The sequence below is a fragment of the Fukomys damarensis genome, unplaced genomic scaffold (assembly GCF_012274545.1).
Source record: "Fukomys damarensis isolate Sample0158 unplaced genomic scaffold, DMR_v1.0_HiC HiC_scaffold_2, whole genome shotgun sequence".
Lineage (NCBI taxonomy): Eukaryota > Metazoa > Chordata > Mammalia > Rodentia > Bathyergidae > Fukomys > Fukomys damarensis.
The window spans coordinates 27,025,433-27,044,800 of record NW_022900914.1 but is presented as its reverse complement, the minus strand read 5'-3'; the positions used below and the strand labels follow the sequence as shown (position 1 = coordinate 27,044,800).

Sequence of the window (19,368 nt, the reverse complement as noted above, 5' to 3'; positions counted from 1 at the left end):
GATAGGGTCTCACTATGTAGTTGAGACTGACCTGGAACTCACTATGTAGCCCAGGCTGGTCTTGAACTCACAGCGATCCTCCTGCCTCAGCCTCCCCAGTGCTGGGATTACAAGCATGCATCACCACACCCAGCTCATTCGATATTTTTACATAATACATAGGTCAAAGCTCTGTGCAAAGGATCAGACCCATACCACTGTCATCATTTCTCCCAGCACCCCTGGCCAACCTTGGCTATAGGCTTCTTCCCAGAACAAGGGAAATCACTGAGGACAAAGCCACCCCAATCCAAATCCCAGATAGAATGAGGCAAAAGAAAAATGCATAAGTAATTATAATATAATGGTATCCATACTAAAAATGGTTTACAAGGAGGAGCAGGAGCACCTGACCTGAATGGGAGGCCCAGGCAAGGCCTCCAAGAGCGGGAACCCCAGACTGAGATCTGTGAAACACAGGGCACAAGAAGAGGGCAAGAAAACACGTCCCAGGAGGGGCACTACGTTAACCCAGGCCACAGCGTTGAGAACAGGGCGGGATGGAGCAAGGAGAACAGCGAGGTTTGGCCAGAAGCCAGGAGAGAGCAAGGAAACTTGTGATAACAGACAGCTAAGGCCACTGATGAGTCCCCAGGACTGCCACAAGGAGATGAGTTGGAGGAGGCCACACTGGATGCCAGGAGGCAGTGAAGGGGCTGTGGGTGTGGAGGGAAGAGTCAATGGCTCCCTTTGAAGAGCGAGGTCTGAGGGGAAGAATACTAAGATCCAAGAGGCTGGCACTCGATCACATGAAGCAAATAGAAAACGGGGAGACCCGAAGGGCTGGGCCTCTGTGGATGGAGGAAAAGGCAGTTTTAAAAAGGCCCACAAACACCATCTACTTCACAGTTTTACCCAAGGCTATCTCTGATCCCAGAGCAAGTTTAATATAGAATTTGTCCTTTTCCACAGTGAGTTCTTAGCAGAGCCTTTGAAAAGTGTTTGGGAATATCTCAAATTTATCCACTGGAAAGACAGGCTCTTGGCATTTAACAATGTCGCTGTTCGGAGATGCTCTTTCCTTGTCCTTTTCGTGGCACTTGAGGGCCTTTGGGTAGAATTCTCTCAGAGCAGTGAGAAAATACCAAAATAAAACCACAGGAAAGGACCCGCCCCGCATGTGGGCGCCGCCTCCCACAGCCGTGCAGCCGCTCCGGTCTGCAGCGCTCTGGGAGAGAACAGAAGGACAGGCCGACGGAGGGTATTTACAAGGGGTCTCCGAGGCGGGGAGGCCTCACCCACTTCTTCCCCGTTGAAAGAGATGGGCAAGCTCAGCTGAAAAGTCACAGGAATGTCCTCATTTGGGCCAATACAATTGGTATTCGAGTAAAGAGCATGGACTGGAAGACAGGATTGGTTTTCAAGAAAATAAAGGGCCCTTAAAGGCGGTCATGAAGAGATAGGGCCCTCTGCCTCTGAGAGGGAGAAGCAGCTCTGAATCCAGTTCCACTTCTGGACGAAGAACCGCGGAATAACGCCTCGGGTACACACGCCTGCATTCACCTGAACCCAGGCCATCTTTACTCTTGCACTCTTACTTAAAGCAGTCCCTCTGCTCTATGGGCTCGGGAAAATAGCCCCAGGAGTTGTCCTTCATTTTCCTTTCCCCTCTGGATCTCTGCCAACGCGCACCAGGACACACCACCTCGCGGCGCCGCAGCGTGGGAGAGTGAGCGGTCAGCCTGGGAGCAGGCCACAGTGGGCTGCGTCGGTGAGAAGTCAAGCACAATCATGGAACAATTAGGTCCGGCCGCTTTTGCTTATCACTGCGCTAACAAGTCTATGAATTTCACAATGAAATGCTCACCACCCCCTTCAATTTCTTTGTCACGCGTTCTAATTGTTACGATTTCTGTCGAGTTTTAATGATGCATATGGAAGACTCGAATCAGCATAGTTTAATTCCTTAGCATTTAATAAACGTCATGTTTGCTTGGAAGTTAACTTGGGGGACTCCCCCGTACTCTGCCGGACCCTGACACATGTGGACCAAACACACGCACTCTTTTTGGGAGTTCACACTGGTCCAGAATTGCTCTTATCCCACCTGCAGTCTGTGCCCCACTCTTCTTGGTAGTACGCATTCTTGAGCTTTAACCCTAGGTTCATAATAAGCAGTGATTGTAAAAATGAAGAAATTGAACTTAGGTTATTTCAGTTCTGTTATTCTGCGGGACCACGTGGAGTTGTATTTGTGTTTTTAAATTTAAAAGAGTAGAATAGCCCACGGTCCCACGATGGGTAAATCTTGGAAACTACCTGTGTGTCCACCAACAGATAAAGAAAATGTGGTACGGCTGGACCCGGAAGGGAGCCGCAGGGCCGCTCTGCTGTCGCCACCCCCGGGGGCTGTGCGGCGACCCCGCCAGGGTGCGGATGCCCAGGCTGTTGAAGGGGCGAGGAAAAGTCGGGGTTGAATCCCTGCAGAAACCAGCGGTGGCTTGGCTCCAAGTAGAGCCGTGTTTGTGTCCAGCTTCCCTTGTCCTGACAAACAACGACCTATACTGGACATTTCCCAAGTACGGCACGGTCGTGAAGGTTACAATAATGAAAGGCAAAGATACAGGGAAGAGTAAAGGAGGTGCGCTTGTATTGTTTTTGGGTAAAGACTCTGCACAAAAACTGCACCAGAGCCATGAAAAAGAGACAGTTGTTTGGTAGAGCGACAAAGGCAAGCGTTGCTCTAGGCGATGGGAGAGCGGCTTCTTTGTTAAACGGAAGTGTGACCAAAGTGGGGAAAGCAGACACTTGAGTGTCCCAGCGTGGCGTCCTCCCAGCAAGCCAAGATTGAAGAACACAGAGCAGGGGCCCCCTGTGTCAGAGGATTCGGGGCGCCCAAGGATAAAGAAGAGTGGGTAGGTACTTCAGTGATGAAGAAGAGTTCAGTAACTAGAGTTGTATAATGTGGATGTCAGGAAAATAAAAACTGTCTGCAGTACAAATTATTTGCTTATAGGTACATTTAATATCAAATATTTTTAACCATAAAATAGTGCATAGAAAATAAAAAACAATTTCTTAAAGTATCATGTTTTGAGCTGGGTGTGGCAACACACTTTTATAATCCCAGTGTTCTAGGAAGCTGAGGCAGGAGGACTGCAAATTGAAGCCCAGCCCGGGGAATTTAGCAATTTAGCCAGATGCTGTGTCAAAATAAAGATTAAAAAGTTACACCAAGGATGTAGCTCAGTGTGAAGGCCCTGGATTCAGTGCCCAGTACAAAAAAAAAAAAAATCATATTTCTACCTTGCCTTGGCATAGTACAGATTTAATATCTCTAATTCTTTTTTTTTTCTTTCTTTATTTCTTTAAACAGGGTCTCTTTGTAGGCTGGCCTTGAATTCACTATGTAGCCCCGGCTGGCCTCAAACTTGCAGAAATCCTCCTGCCTCAACCTCCCTAGCACTGGGATTACAGGTGTGCGCCACCACGCCTGGTTTAACATCTCTAATTCAAAAACCTAAAATGCTCTACAATCTAAAACCTTGAGCGATGATATGATGACTTGAGTGGAAAATTGCACACCATGCAACTATGATTCATGCATAACATCATGAAAAATACTGTATTTTTGCCTTTGGGTTATGTACTTAAGTTATTCATTTATAAATGAATTCCATGCTTAGACTGAGGTTCATCCAAAATATGTCCCATTCTGTATAAGTATGTATTCCAAAATACTCCTGGTTCCAATTTTCTTGTTGTTATTGTGTGTTTAGCTTGGTTTTTTGAGACAGGGTCTTGCTGTGTAGTTCAGAATGGCCTTGAACTCACTACATAGTAAATCAGGCTGGCCTCAAACTCACAGAAATCCTCCTGCCTCAGCCTGCCAAGTGCTTGGATTAGAGGGTGAGCACCACCATTCCTGGCTGAGCCCAAGTATTTTGGATAAAGAATACTCTACCTCTACTAAAATTCAGGATTTTTTGGTAATAATCAATCTTGAAAATAACTAATTTTAATGAAAACAAAACAAATACTACCATAGTAATGCTATTGTTATCCTATAAAAAAGGTAGGTATTAAAATTATTTATTTGAAAAATTCACTGTAAGTGCTTTAGTAACGTCTCACTTGTTTATAAGTACTTTTGAAATAAATTTAACCTTTAAAACACACCAAAAAACCAGGCGTGGTGGCACATGCCTGTAATCCCAGCACTCAGGAGGCTGAGGCAGGAGGATCGCTGTGAGTTTGAGACCAGCCTGGACTACATAGTGAGTTCCAGGTCAGTCTCAACTACACAGGGAGACCCTGTCTCAAAAAACCAAAGAACACACACAAAAAGAATGTGGTATGTACATAATGGAGTATTATTACCCAGCCACAAAAAGGATAAATTTGAGCCATTTAAAGGAAAATGAGTGCACCTTGAGACCATAATTCTAAGTGAAATAAATCAGCTACTGAAGGTTAAATATCACATGCACTTATGTGAAAAATCCAAAGTATAAATAGTTTAAAGAGCAAAATTAAAGATGGACAATAGAAAACAGGGAGGTAAGACCTTCTGCAAATGGGAAGAGACCTAGGGATGAAGCAGGAGGGCCTGAGGGAAGGGAAGTGTGTCAGTAAAAACATGGTTCATGAAATTCTGTTTTCATTATCCCCTTATTTTAACCATGTATACCAACCTATCACTAAAAAATAAATCAAGAAAATAAATTTTTACCACAAAACTATGGTTTAGGAGTTGCTTAAATTGTTATCTTTTGCAGATATTTTAATTATACTAAAACTCAGTAGTTACTTGTCAAATATTTACACAGAATGTCATATCAAACTGTAATAAAAAATGAAGTTGTTAGGCAGACATAAAAAGTATGAATTAACAGTTGTGCTTCTTTTTATCCTGCAAGAATTCGTAGGCACTCACAAGATTGTGAAACCAGCAAGTGCTTCATAGTTAATTTTTATTTAATAACAAAATCTGTCATAAGATTACTGTACCAACGTGCCATGACATTGACCCAGTGGGCCTGAATCAAGAAAATTTTTGAAAATAAAATTGGTAGTGATTAAAGCAATGGCTACATTTATTTTAAATATGTAACGCCTGCACATCTCCCATAGAAGTAGTAAAAATTCAGAAGAAATACAAGCCAGCCATTCAAGGCAAGTTGCACTACAAACAGCACATGACTCAGATGACAGGAGCTGCGAGATGACAGGGAATCTTTTTCTCTAAGTGTTGACAATAGGAAAGAGAGCGACAGTAAGTGTCCATTAGATAAAGCGATAATGATGAAAAAGAAAGACACTAGTAAAGACAAAGACAAAGACTTGGGGGCTGGGCCGGTGTTAGCAAACCATCCCATTCTTAGCGGCTACTGTCCCGACTCACATCTACAACAGAACACCTCAAAAGAGCTTAGGGGGTTCAAACGCACCGCTGCGACGTGCGCTGCTCTATTGAGTATGTAAGCTGAAGACACTGGAGAAGCAGCAGGTGCAGGAAGGGCGTCAGGTCATGAACTTTCCCACAAGCAAGGTGCCCTCCCATGCCGGGAAGAGAGGCAGATCCTCAGCAGGGCCATGCCAGGATGGACGCAAACCAGTCAACTAAGTAACGTTCATTCTCTCCTTCTACTCCAGCTCCTCTTCCTCGTGTCCTTTTCTACGCTGTCCTCGTATTCTTGAACCCCCAGGGCTCTGCTCTCAGACCACACCTAGTCCTTCCACGCCCTCGCAGCCAGTCCTGAACTGTGAGAATACATTTCTGGGTTCGGTTTTGTTTTCAGGCAGGATCTTGCCCTGTAGCCCGGGCTGGGATCCCGCCTCAGCCTCCTGAGTGCTGGGATTAGAGGTGTACACCACTGCGACCGCTGATCTTCACACGGAACACAGTTCGTGTCGTTCCTCCACGCAAAGCCTCCCATCTCATTCAGAGTAAAATCTGAAGTCCTTACGATGGCCTGCAAAGCCCTACGCACGGTGCCCCCCGCCTCTCAGCCCCTGTGGCCCCTCGCCTCCTCTCTCACCCTCTTCCCTTGGGCTCCCTGCGGGAGTCGGTAGGCTCTCCTTACAGGTCTCTTCTAGGACGTCGATCATCCCAATATTTTTCTGCTACTGTCCCCTTACCCTTTGTTTTTCTGCCTAGCCATGATCACAAATGTCTATCAGTTTATTGTCTGACTTCCGCCACTGTAATATACCCTCCAGGAGAGGAGGTGTGTAAGAAAGCCTTCAGAATGATCAGCAAAGGTGACTGCAGGAACACAGCACTCTGGGGTTTTCTAAAGTGCCCAGCTGCGGCAGCCAGAGCTTTAAGCTGCCCTTCTGGACTTCAGAGGGTGGAAGATGACAGGCACCTTTAGGAACTGCTGATAGACTGATTCAGAAGACTTCCAGAAATAGAATGTCTGATAGGCTTCGTGAAAGGACAACCACCACTGGAAAAGATTTCAGAAAGAAAGATGGAGCTGATCGCTGCTCTCAGGACAGAGAGAGCCAAGGCTTGTCCCTGAGTAGAGACAACACGGAAACTCTCCTGCACGCCTGTATTTCCTGGTTCTTACCAATAAATCTGCAAGGGCCACCGTGGGCAGGGGCTAAATTTTAGAGATCACATTGACCTCGATACCTGCCCAAACAAGATGAATTGATTCCAATAGCTTATAAATCTTTTAAAGTAAGAATATGTGGACTTTACTGTCTCTCATTTGAAACCTGTGGAGAAGGGAGACACTACTACTTTTCTGTCTTTAGTAATTAGAAATGTTTAGAGACCGGCATGGTATTTAAATTTTTGAGATGTGTAAAACTGTATTAGACAAGGCATTAAGAATACTTTAAAGTGTTTATCTACTACATTAATTTTAATTATACGCCACTGGACTCACAATGTTTTGAAACGCTTTATAAAATGGCCTCAAGATCTTTTTATTAATCATAATTCAAATGCTGAGGTTTCCGAGTCTGGGTAGCAGCAGCTTTGCCTGAGGGCGCCCTCTCCTGTTCCAACAGTGTACTGCAAACACATTTCGAGGGCTTCGCAGCAATTTTGGTTAGAACAAAAGGGGCTTCTTAGGAAAATGTCAAAGCAGACATCATATTACTTAAATAAGCTCCCCTTCCTTCTAAGGTTTGGAACTCTGTGCTGGTGCAGACAGACGAACATGGAAGGGAAGTAGTGGACCTCAAAGTGGAATGGTGATTCACATTTCTTCTCCAGGAATTCTCATGGAAATGAACTTTAATCTTTCAAAACTTTTAGTAATTACACTAATCTGCTTCCTTTTCCTTACATAATTTTAAAGACATACTATTACTTGCAGCTTTTATCTGTGGTACTTTTTACAATTCAACTATTTGCTTCCCAACCAGCAACTGTCTTGCTCAGAAAATTAATTAGGCCCAAAGTCATATATTGATGCCACTTTGAAGTAGGAGCTTGTTCATAAACCTAAAACAAGAAAGATCCTTGTTTCATAAACCAGGGAAAACTGCATGTGATTATACTGAGTCCCATGACACTGTGATCAAGAATGATAAATACAAAAAAAAAAAAGAATGATAAATATAGGCACTTACCAATATTTCATCAATACACACGCCCTACACTTTTGGGCCCTGGGTAAGGTCCATGGAAGGGAGCAGCTGCAGGGACTTGGGAGGGCTTAGGAAAGGTGACAAAGTCACCAAAGCGTCTGCAAGGTGGTGGGCAGTCCAGGTGGAGTTGAAACAGAACAGGACGTGTTGATCGATGGAGAGTGGAGGAATGTTGTTACGATATGGTCAGTTAGTGCCACTGACCCCTTCCATTGTTTCTGAAGAACCAGAGCCATTCCTCTGTGCTGCCGGCAACCGTTAAAATAGTTCTTGGTGACTGGACCTCAATGAAGGGCTGATGCAGTTTTGGAATATTAACTTTAATAGATAAATAGAAGTTTAACTTCAACAAATGTCTGTTTTTTATACAATCGAAGGTGAAGAAGTAGGTTTTTTTTTTTTTGTACCAGGGATTGAACTCAGGTCCTTGCGTTTGCAAGGCAGGCCACTGAACCGCTGAGCTAAATCCCCAGCCCATGAGAAGTGGGTTTTGTGGGTCGGTTTTTATCAGCATTGCTTTCTGCCTGCATCTGCTCACCCAGGCCCATCGTACTTCTCACAGCTCGTCTGAGACAGGTGGCACAGTTGTGTGACAATACTTTCCTACACATTAAAAAGTCTGTTTTTAGATGCACCTGATTTCTATAGTGGAACTACTCAAGTTGTCAAAGTCATATAGTTCCATCTTCCCGTGGACAAAATTTGTCTCAATTGTCAGGAGACCCAATGAAAGACTCTGGAGTACAAGTCCTGTCTGGCTCCTTCACCCACACCATCAACACCTCGCATCATCTTTGGATTATTTTACAGACCTATAAATTAAAGAGAACTGATATTCTTACCTATGATTACTGTCCACTGAAGTACAAATTGTGTGGGATAGGAGGAACTATTGATTGCTACCTTGTGGATGACTATACCCATCTTTGTATCTACTTGCAAACTCATTCCAAAATCCCTTACTTCCTGTGGATGCCGCTGCCCTCTGAACTTCCCCTGGAACCCGCTGCTACGCATCTTACCAGTTTCCTCATTGGTTAATGAGTTAAATAAAATCTTATGCACATACTCATTTTATATCTTGATGAGTCAGGAGTACAGGCTCTTTAAAGAATCATCCTTCATAATATCATCAATTAGAGTTGGATGGTGTTATTTTTCTAGGGTATGCCAAGGTGCCATGTCCAATGACTCCTTAATAGTGAAATTGTGTACATATGCCTGACAGAGTCGATTGGTGAAGGTTATTGAAATTGATTTCACACCTTTAAAAAATAGCCCCAGGCCTTGCAAAAGATATAAGTCCGTAGCACATCAAGAATTATTTGAAATATATCTTTAATTTTAGAAAAATCAATATGCAATCTACAAAATACTTTGTTACATGATTAGTAAGGCTCAATCTTTTATATTCGTATCGATAGGACACAATCATTTTGAGTAAAACATTGTAATAGTCATATTAAGGTAGGCCTTCTAACTGAATTTATAAGGAAAAGCACAGCTCCAGAATGAAGGGAACTAAAAGTCCTAAAGCTGCCTAATAAATAGACAACGTCAAAAATTCCAGGCTTTATTTGTTGGAAAAATACCATTTTCAAACCTTTCTTAAGATTCCCAGAGAATAAACAATGTTCTTAGACTCAGGCCTGCACAGTTGAGTATGTAAGGATGGAGCCATTTGCACAATTAATAAGACTGTGGTAAGGTGACCAGACCAGACCATGAGAGCAGAGGGACTTGGCACAAACCATCATCTCCTTGAAAGTCTGCCATGGAGGCCATCAAGCAACTGACTCCTAAAACGGTCCAATTAATAAAGTGGCCCACATTAAAATGCTAGAAAAGGAGTAGTTTTATTCCCCCTCTCCTCCCTTAAAAGCAGGGGTTTTCTGAAGATCATGATCAACTTTCTGGCAAAGAAGTTTCTACTTCTTAATCTTTGAGTCTAAATGGACCCAACTGGATTTTTCACCTGGAACTCCAGTCACACTTGACCTCCTGTCATTTCTAAGGTCAGAGCAATTGTATTAAAAAGCTTCTCATCCCCACATGGAATGTTAATTTAACACTAAGTAATGAATATTTAAGGTCCTAATAGATGTGCAAATTAACAATTATGCTGTAGCACCCTGCTGTCAATGCCATCAACCTTTGCATTGTGGCTGAATCTCAATTTGGGCTTTCCTCACTCTTTTGTTACTCTTATTTCCAACACTGACTTTTGAGATGCTCCTGAAAGCTGGGTGGCTTGTAACTAACCTCAGAAGCAAAAGAGCCACAGACACTAGTCAGCCCGTGAGGCATGAGGGGTGATTAACTGAACGCTTGCTGAATTTATTTGAAGGTATAAATATTTATTAAGTGAGTTCCTTATGGGCAGGATGCCAGAGAGCCCACTTAGAAAGGAATGGCAGCAATTAACTAGCTAACTTCCCTGGGATCATGGTGCAGCACCAGACCTGGACCATCTCTCTCTTCCTGAGCCCGAGACGACTGAAGCCATGCCAGAGTGCGCCCCTGCTGGATGATGAGGAAAGACGGGGCTTTTAAAGTTACACACACATGTGCATGTGCATGTGCAGACTTGCCCTGCTATACATGGACAGTGAGTCTTCAGCATGTGATACCATGAATGATAACGCCAGTGAAGCTAAAAAGAGCAGTATCGATTCATTTTTACCATGACTTTTGCAATATGTGTCCTCATAGTAAAAAAGAAAAAGCAATAAAATCTGTTGATTGATACAGACCATCGTGTTTGTTTTAATCTGTTACTTGAACAGATTAAAATGAATGCAACACAGTATTAAATAAAACATAGGAAATAAACTCTGTAGGCCAACAAATAAATGTTATTTGGAAGAACGTTATATCAGTTTTGACTCAAAACAAATCTTGTATATAGGGAAAAATGCCTCCCAATCATATTCAAGACTCAACATAAATTGAAAGTGTGTTAATACCTCCTGGAGGAGTTTGTTTCCCAAACTGTAAAATACTTAGAATATAGATTTCATACATTTTAAAATTCTGACCTGTCACTGTAAATATTTAAAGGAAATTATAAGCAGAATTGTAACTGCTAGTGCCACTAGTTTTTCATAAGAAACTGAGCTACTCTAGTTGTTTCCTGCTTTGAGGAATAGAAATGTTTCCTCTCAGAAATCTAGGTAAAATAATCTAGTGTCTTTTACTTTAGACATGTTTTAAAGAAAAATACTTAAAATTAAGCAGGATTAGCATAAAATAACATGATAGCAGCACCAGCATAAAATAATCATATGATTTAACTGCTATTCGAGAGGCTTGTGTTAATTACAAATACTTTATCAAAATATATTCTGAGTGTACTTTTAGAAAACAATATTCATGAGCTTTAAAAATTCATCTTTAATCTACATAAACATTTCAACTAGTGCCCAATACTCTTATTCCATTTTTTAAAGGATTTCCATCAGCCAAAGGGCAGTGTGTCTTAGTGACCTATACTAAAATTCATATAGCAACAGATATAGCTCTTTGCCACACACACCAGAATGTAAAGACACTTCCAAAATGATAAGCCAATGGGGGGAAGACAGGTACCAAATACAGCCAAAGATTATTTACCAATGTGGCTAGAGGAAAGGCACAGAAATAATTCAAAACCACAGATACTTCCAAATCTGGATTTTATCTGTGGTTTGTTTCAATATCACTCTCTTCCTAAGCATGTTTCAGAAAGGAGGAAGAGAGGAAATGAAGTACTTTAGTTTATGTCCCCTTTGTGCTTTTCCCTGTGGTACAGCAAGAAGAGGTAAGGACGGAGGGATATGGAGCTCAGGTTACTCAAAGTACAAAACAATCAACCACTGAGAGATAAAAAAAATCAAAAACCCTTCAGCTGTGCTGGCTACCAGGTCACGCACTCATTGGATAACAGTGCTTTGAGTTTCAATAGGAAGCAAGACATCACACAAATTACAGGTTTGTTTTAGATCAAACCCAAAGGGCAAAAACATATCAAAAGTATAAAATACAGATGGTTTGGTTTCAGGTTTAAACTTCTCTAAACACAGCCTTTGGACCTGTCCTAAGCCCACTACTCGGAAGTCATTTCCACTATTTCATACAGTCACGGAATTCTGAAATTCCTGCGGTTTCTGTGAATTACAGATTTTACAAGTAGCTTTTGGCATCTCTTCTTGCTGCTCCTACTGTGTGACGCAGCCACCAGCTTTACCGGCGTCTTCTCCATCCGTTTTAATCCATTTCTTTTCTATTTCAACCTGTTACGCAGAAGCAGAACATAGGCCTCATTAGCAGAGCCATGCAGCCCTGACGCCCCTTCAGCCCTCTTCAGCCCCGAGGCACAGCCACAGCCTGATACCCTTCCAGGGCAACTGCGGAGGGGTGTTATGCCCTCTTGTGGGGCAATGGAGCCCCCAATCCTTCCCCAGGGGCCAAATCGAAAGCTCCCTAAGTCATAGTTTTCATCATATTTTTTACTGTAAAATGCTTCTAAAATACGAATTCATTTTAATTTCTTTTTTATATAAAATGCTTGCAGATCCGGCTAGGCATGTGATTAGTCATCCCCACTCCCCAACGATCACATATCTATCCCGGCCCGCCTGGGGTTTACAACACACCCAGAATGATCTCTAACTAGAACAAGCTAGTTTACAGACTAGAAACCCAGTTTCTCTGCCACTTATCATTTTATCTCATTTCAAATGATACCTCCAGGAGACCTCCTGGGAGACCTTAGATAAACAGCCCCTGTTGCTCTCTATCCTGCTGTCCTGGTTTATTTCCTCTCTAGAATCTGTCAGTAGCTGAAACTGTATTATCTGTTCATCTACTAACTGCTTTTTACTCCCCCCAAGCTCCATGAGGACGATGCTGAGTCTCCTGCTCGCTGTCTCTGCCTCTGAAGTCACGCCCAGCACCGTGACACCGCTCGGCAGACACTTGCTACACAGAGGGCAGCGCTCCATTAACGCTAAAGCTGCTTCCTCGTGTCACTTGGCGACTCCTGCTAAAACTGTCCAAGACTGGCATGGCCAATGAGGAGAAACTCGGCATAAAGGAAGCCTCTCTGCCCTGGAGCCACACGTCAGTCCTGTGTCACACTCACACCCCTAGTGCTATAGGTCTGGGCCCCAGGAAGCAGCTCTGGGGTGAAGATCTGTGTGCAGTCACCGGGGAGTGGAGGCTGGGAGGAAGCAAAGCGGACACAGGATCTGCAGGCTGCAGGGCAGCATCTTACAGGCAGCCGCTGGTGCCCTGGGAGGCAGACCCCACGGTGGTCCACAGACTGAGCCCCAGCGGGAGCATCCGTCCATAAGGGGACTCAGGCTGAGCCAAAGGGATGCACCCCTGGGTGGAGCATCTCTCTTAAGCCAGCGCAGTTCCCAGGCAGCATCTCACCATCATCCGTTTTCACAATAGGGAAAAAAGTCATGGAACTCCCAACAATATAAACAGATGGTCCCAAGCAACCCTGACCACCCTGACCATGGGTGTTCTTTCAAAAGGAAGAAATGAAATCAGAGAGGCATTAGTCATGACTGAGATTCCAACAACATGCAGACTTTAAAATGTCAGAAAGTGTAAAGGCTATTCACACCCAAGACAAAACGAAAACACATAGGCAGATATGGTGATGCACACCAGTAATCCCAGCTACTCAGGAGGCTGAGGCAAAAGGATCACAGTATAAACTTTAGACTTAACCACTTATTTGTTATGAACTCTTCAATCTGTGACTTGAAAAGTATTTTCTGATTTAAAAAAAAATACAATGGATCCTTGATTTATAAATTCAATTTGTTCCCGTGGGCTGGTAGTAACTCAAGTTGGTCAACTGCCTTCCCAAAGTCTCTCTCCTGTATAATTTTGGGCCACACTTTCTTCCAGGCAGATCTCAGTGTCCTTAGAGAGACATTGGCCCAGGACTTCTCAACCCTATACAGGAAAGATGTTGTAATGTTCCATCCAGAACCCTTTAAGGGTTAAATCTATATCTGAGACCATCTGGAAGCACAACTGACCAGCATCTGGGTCATAACTCAAGGCTTTATTCATAAGTTAAAACTAAATATCCAGTCATGATCCAAGTTGTTCATATGTTAGACCACTCATAACTCAAGGGTCTGCTTATTTAAATAAAACCAGCAACATATGTCACCACCATTTCAAGATTATTTTGGGAATGCCAAGGCAAAATTTTCCATATAGTTACTATCCTTGATGATAAGAGAGAAAAGTAAATTCAGAAACAGTAAGTGTACTGCACTCTGATTCATCTGGCCCAAGCTGAAGAACTGATGGTGAACATTTAAAACTCTTATAACAATATGTGCACCCATGTTTACAGCGGCACAGTTAGTAACAGCTAAAACTTGGAAACAGCCCAATTGCCATCAACTTGAAACTGCATAAAGAAGATGTGGGTTTTTTTTTTTTAATAAAATGGAGTACTATTCAGCCATAAAGAACGAGAAACTAGAGACATTTATAGCTAAATGGATGCTCATTGAGACCATACTCTTAAATGAAGTAAATAGGACACACATGTGTAAATACTGAATAGTTTCTCTGTTATGAAAAACTAAAAGTGTAAATAATATCCAAATGGTATAAGTGATAATGTGAAATAGGAGGAAAAGGTCTAAAGGAGAAGGGAAAGTGGGAGGGGTAGGGGAAAGCTAAGAAGGGAAAAGAAAAAATATAAGGAAAGGACAAAGTGGAAACAAAGTCCTTATAAATAGGGGAGGGTGGAGGGGGTGAAGGGAGAGGAGGGGACATCACATAAAGGGACACGTTCCCAATGATGAATGGAGCTGTATTGTATACATAAAATGTACCAACAAACTAAATGGGCAAAAAATAAAAATAAAATTTAAAAACTCTTGTAACAGAGTGACTCAGCATTTCCCAAACCATGCTCCACAGAACACTACTCCACAAGACGTTGATATGCGCCTGACACACACCTACCATCAGATAAGATTCCACGGGCAATTAGTTGGAGGGAACTTTGTTAAATTTAACAAGTTTACTGCAGGACTTCTCAGAGCCTTCATTTAACATTAATTTAGTATATGGTATTTCCCAACTTTTTTTTCCCCTTGGAAAAAAAATTATATAAGACACAATATGTTTTGGGAAATTCTACTTTTTTTTTCTTTTTTTGTAGAGGCAGGGTCTCACTATCTAGCCTAGGCTGGCCTTGAATTCACTTTGATCCTCCTGCCTCAGACCCCCAATGGCTGTGATTACAGGCATGCGCCACCATGCCCAGCAAAGGAAATTCTATTCTAGCATGGCAATTTTCATTATCAGTGTGCTTCTAAGATACAAATTCATTTTTAATGTCCTGTTTTCCATTGAAAGCTGTATTATACGTATTCCTCAATACAGACCATCCAGTTTTCATGGCTGAGCTCTTCTCTGGGTTAAATATCATTTCATACAGTCAATCAAGAAGGTAAAGCAAGTATTTAAAGTCAAATCACGGCCCAGCTCTGGAAGTTCCAGTGTGAAGGGAGGGGTTGGGGATATACCTGGAGGTTGTAGCAAGCTCTCTGCTGGATGTGTTTCTGTGGCTGCACATCACTCTCCACCCCCAGAGACCTGACCGCCGTCTGGGAGGCACAGGTCTCCGCCATGGAGAACTGAACAGTAGCAAATGGATACCAGTCCAAGGGAATCTCTTGGTCAGATCCAAGTTCTAGTTTGTACGACAAACAGTGGGGATGATCAGGACCTTGAAGAAACAAAATCAAACTATTTCAGTGGTCACTGGACATTTCTGTTAAACATAAAAGGCACCTCCAATTCCATGAGTGCTGTGGTTGTACAAATTCCATATTAAAAACATTCCATCCAAATCCACAATTGTGCACAAAGTAGGGAGAGTTCCATGTGGATGCAAGTACCAGCTCTAAAAGAAGTGCAACTTTATTACAATACACCTGCACATGTTAACTCTTAAATGTTTTCAGTTACAAGTGTTACTGTTTGCGCTAATCAAAAGATAAGAGTAATATTTATATGAAACATAATTATTTGGCCACAATGTGGTTTAGGTGTGGAAACTTCTCTTAAGCAGATGGAAGAAGCTCTTAGAATAATTCTTCATTCATTCATTTTCTTACCCCTATGCTTGTAGAACATGCAAAGGTAAATTTCTGCTCCCATTGGGTCATAATACTCAGAAACCTGATTTAAAGGTAAACTTGGGGTGAAGGGAGGGCAGGGACAAGGGGAAAAAATGAGAACCAAGACCTGTCATGTAGAGGTACAAGATCCCAACAATGAATGTAACTGTACTGTATCCCTAGAATGTACCAATAAACTCAATTAAAGCTGAAAAAAATAAATAAAAGTGAAACTGAAGGTATTACTACATTTCAGAAAATATTCCAAGTTAAGAATTATTTTTTCAGTAAAACAGACTGTTTTTCACTGCTGAAAGTCTCACTCATGCTTCTGAAAAGCTTTGGCTAGCTCAGAGGTACTGAGTAGAGATGGGTATATTTGTTTTCAATATTTCAATCTAATATTTGTTCTCACTCGGTTGAGCAACTACACTGTGCCAGGCCAGGATCTGTGCCAAGCTCAAGTGTTATGGTCTGTGTCTAGATGCCCCCAAAAGCCTCATATGGACATAGGTGGAACGTTTCAAAGGTGGCTCCATCTAGGGTGTATGGTACTGGGATTAAGGGTGTGGTGTGGGGAATAAAGGGTTTGTGATAACTAAATTAGCCCATTGATTTGTTGAGCATAGTTCTGGGTGTGGATTATGGGAAGGCCCTCCCTGGATGCAAGTGGCACCATCCAAAAGGCAGGTATCCTGGAAAGGATAAAAAGAGAGAGGTACACTGTTTCTGCTGCTGCTGCTGCTGCTGCTGCTTGCTGCTTTGCGGGCTCCTGTCTGCTTGCCATGAACTATTTCTCCTCTGCCATGCCACACTGCCTTGAAGCCACCTGACTCTGGACTGAAACCTCTACAACTGTGAGGTGAAATAAACCTCTCCTCCTTTAACCTTGGTATGTTGGGTATTTCGTCTCAGCAATGATAAAAGTAATTATGAAACAAGGGATATTATTTATATCAATGATTTCAGGTGGATCACTCAAATTGTGTGTGTACACATGAATGCATGTTTGTGGTAATGAGGCAAAAATATTTCCACTGTAGTAACTTTATAAATGACCGTGACCTCATCCCCTTGTTATAACATCTACATATCCAGTGTGATTATCTTTTCTTAAATAAATGTAAGAGATGACTGTAATTTCACAAGCCAGACTAAATTATTATACCACTGACACTGCTTAAAAGAACATTTCATCAGAGTATAGCTGTAGGCACAAGAACAAAAGTTTAAAGGATTTCACTTAATTCCTAAAAGACAAATTGCCTTTCATTCCTTACAACCTGTTTCTCGTAGAGACTAAGAATTCCAAGCTGTAAAAGTCATCCCTCAATTAGCCAACAGATGCTCATTAGCCATTTCTACCACTGGCACGTAAGGTCGACCACAGTGGCCTCAGAGGGGTTCTGGCCCCCTACAGCACCGCAGGCAGGTGATGACTTCATCCCACACATGCACCGAGACCCCCACCTCCATCCAGTATCCTTTCCCAACCTCAGGGGCAGCAAGTTCATTCACATTTAACCCGGGGCTCCCCAGGCCAGGGAGGGGGCACACAACCTCCACACCCGGTGCACACTGAGGCTACTTACCTTCAAGTCTCAGCTTCCCTCTGCAAAGGAGGGTAAGAGTGACCACCCGACCCGCTAAGGCCGTGGTGAGGATTAAGCACAGGGCCAGGCAGGAGCGGATCACGGTGGCACCTGCTGCTCGTGTTATTACTCTGACGAGTGCCACGCAGCTGGAAATCCATCCATCGTCATCTCAGTACTAGAATTGAGCTAATAAAGGAGCTGTGAACACTACACGTTTAGAGTTGAAAATGATATTGGAGATGATCGAATTTGATATTCACGTTTCATAGGAAAAGACTGGGGGAAGTTTTGCCACAAAAACTGAAGGAAAAATTAAATCCAAGTTGAAGGCCTAACACTGCAAAAATGCTAAAAACAAAACCTTTCTGCCTGTTTTTCTAAAAAGCTGGTTGAAGATAAAACAGAATCTTCCTTTCACACTTCCTGAAAATTCTAAACTCTGCCGTGATTACTAGCACATTCTCTCTTTCGACTTTGAGTCCTATAATTAAAAGTATCACGTGTCCCCAGCAGCACAAAGCCAGCATGTTGAGACTTAACCCGTACTTGTCACATGCATGAATGGATATGAATAAAATATACACATTGAACCTCCATTTACATTCATGTTAAAAGAACGTAAAACTAGGGACGATGAGAGGCAAAATGAAACCCCTTAGTTTGTACGACCTTTCCTGAAATGAAAGAGGAAAATCCTGTCGTCTCAGGGCTGACCACGAGTGGGCGCCGTTGGGCTTCGGCAACTGTTATCCTTCAGTAGCATGGGAAATGCTTATCCAAACTTTCCTCGGGTCTGTCCGGTGGATACCAGATCCCTGATGAACAGGAAGTGTTCACATCTGAAACTGAACTACCGAAGGTCGAAGGAATGAACGGCAAGAGGACGGCACAAATGGAGGCCGAAAGAACAGCCAAAATCCGATGACGCAGAGCAGAGAAAAACGAGGAGAGGAGGACAAGCGGGAACTGAAAGAGAACTGCCTCTCCACCACAGCCACTGCCCTCTCCAACTCCGGGCCACCTTTTACACCGCCTTTGGCTAACTGAGTCCTCACGCTCTCTCTCTTTTCCCTTTCCTCTCTTTTTTCCTGGGTGGTTCCTGCTTTGTCATCCTTCACACTTGAGTATGAATGATGGATGACCTACTGCCCTTCACACCCTAGGATGAAGACTACGAGCTACTGACTGCCCAGGCACCATATGCACCATGAAAAACGTGCCCATGTAGCTGTTAAAGGAACATTCTGGGCCAGGGGTTTAGTTCAGTGGCACCGCGCCTGCCTTGCAAGTGAAAGGTCCCGAGTTCGATCCCTGGTACCAAAAAAAAACACACACACACACACACACAAAAAGGAACGTTCAGCACTGACGAGGTACTATTTAAGAGCCATTTAAGGGACCCCTAGTGATTCCAACGTCTCCTGACATCACAGGTCCAGCCTGAGCTCCCAAATTCCCAGGAAGAAAGGCAAAGCAAAAATTTTAATTAACTACTTCATTTTTCTTTCAGTTTCCATGTCCAAAGTATTTCTCCATTAGTGCAAGTTTTTCAGAAACTGAGCTGAAGAGGGTAATATTTTAAAGGCACTCTTTGAAGAAAATCCTCTGTTTGCTAAACACACAACTGATCTGACAGTTACCTAGAGAAACGTGCTGCACCCAGCCCTACTGCAGGGTGTGTGGCCCCAGGACCACAGCAGTGAGATGGAAACACAGGCTGGTACAGTCTACCTTTCACCAAGGCCATCCTGCAAAGGTTAAGAAGCACTGCCCTTGACAAAGATTTCCCTTCGGTCCCAACTTTCCTTTTGCTCTCCATGCCTCATCCGAAGAGGGAGGTTAGAAGGCAGCGAGCCAGCCTCCTGCTCTCTGCATTACCCTCCCACCCCCTAATGCAGAGTCTGGGGAGAGTGCTGAGACACCGCAGGAGTGCCCACCTCTGTGTCTTGCCCCCAGGGGGTTAAAACCAATCTGTACAAAGCACCTCTGACCCCAAAGGATCTGCTCGGTGCATCATCGTTGTGCAGCTGACC

General features: G+C 43.1%; 1 protein-coding gene across 3 annotated transcripts in view; it reads right to left on the bottom strand.

The window, feature by feature from the left end:
• Positions 1 to 8,975: 8,975 nt before the first annotated feature.
• Ston1 (stonin 1) overlaps positions 8,976 to 19,368 on the bottom strand; it is a 49,444-nt gene continuing 39,051 nt past the window's right edge. For all 3 annotated transcript variants that reach the window (XM_010615803.3, XM_019206294.2, XM_033763944.1), the window contains exons 3-4: positions 15,144 to 15,346; positions 8,976 to 11,861 (exon numbers count right to left, since the gene is read on the bottom strand). In XM_010615803.3, coding sequence (XP_010614105.1) covers positions 11,787 to 11,861; positions 15,144 to 15,346 — 278 coding nt within the window. In that variant the 3' untranslated portion in view covers positions 8,976 to 11,786. The remainder of the gene's footprint in view (positions 11,862 to 15,143; positions 15,347 to 19,368) is intronic.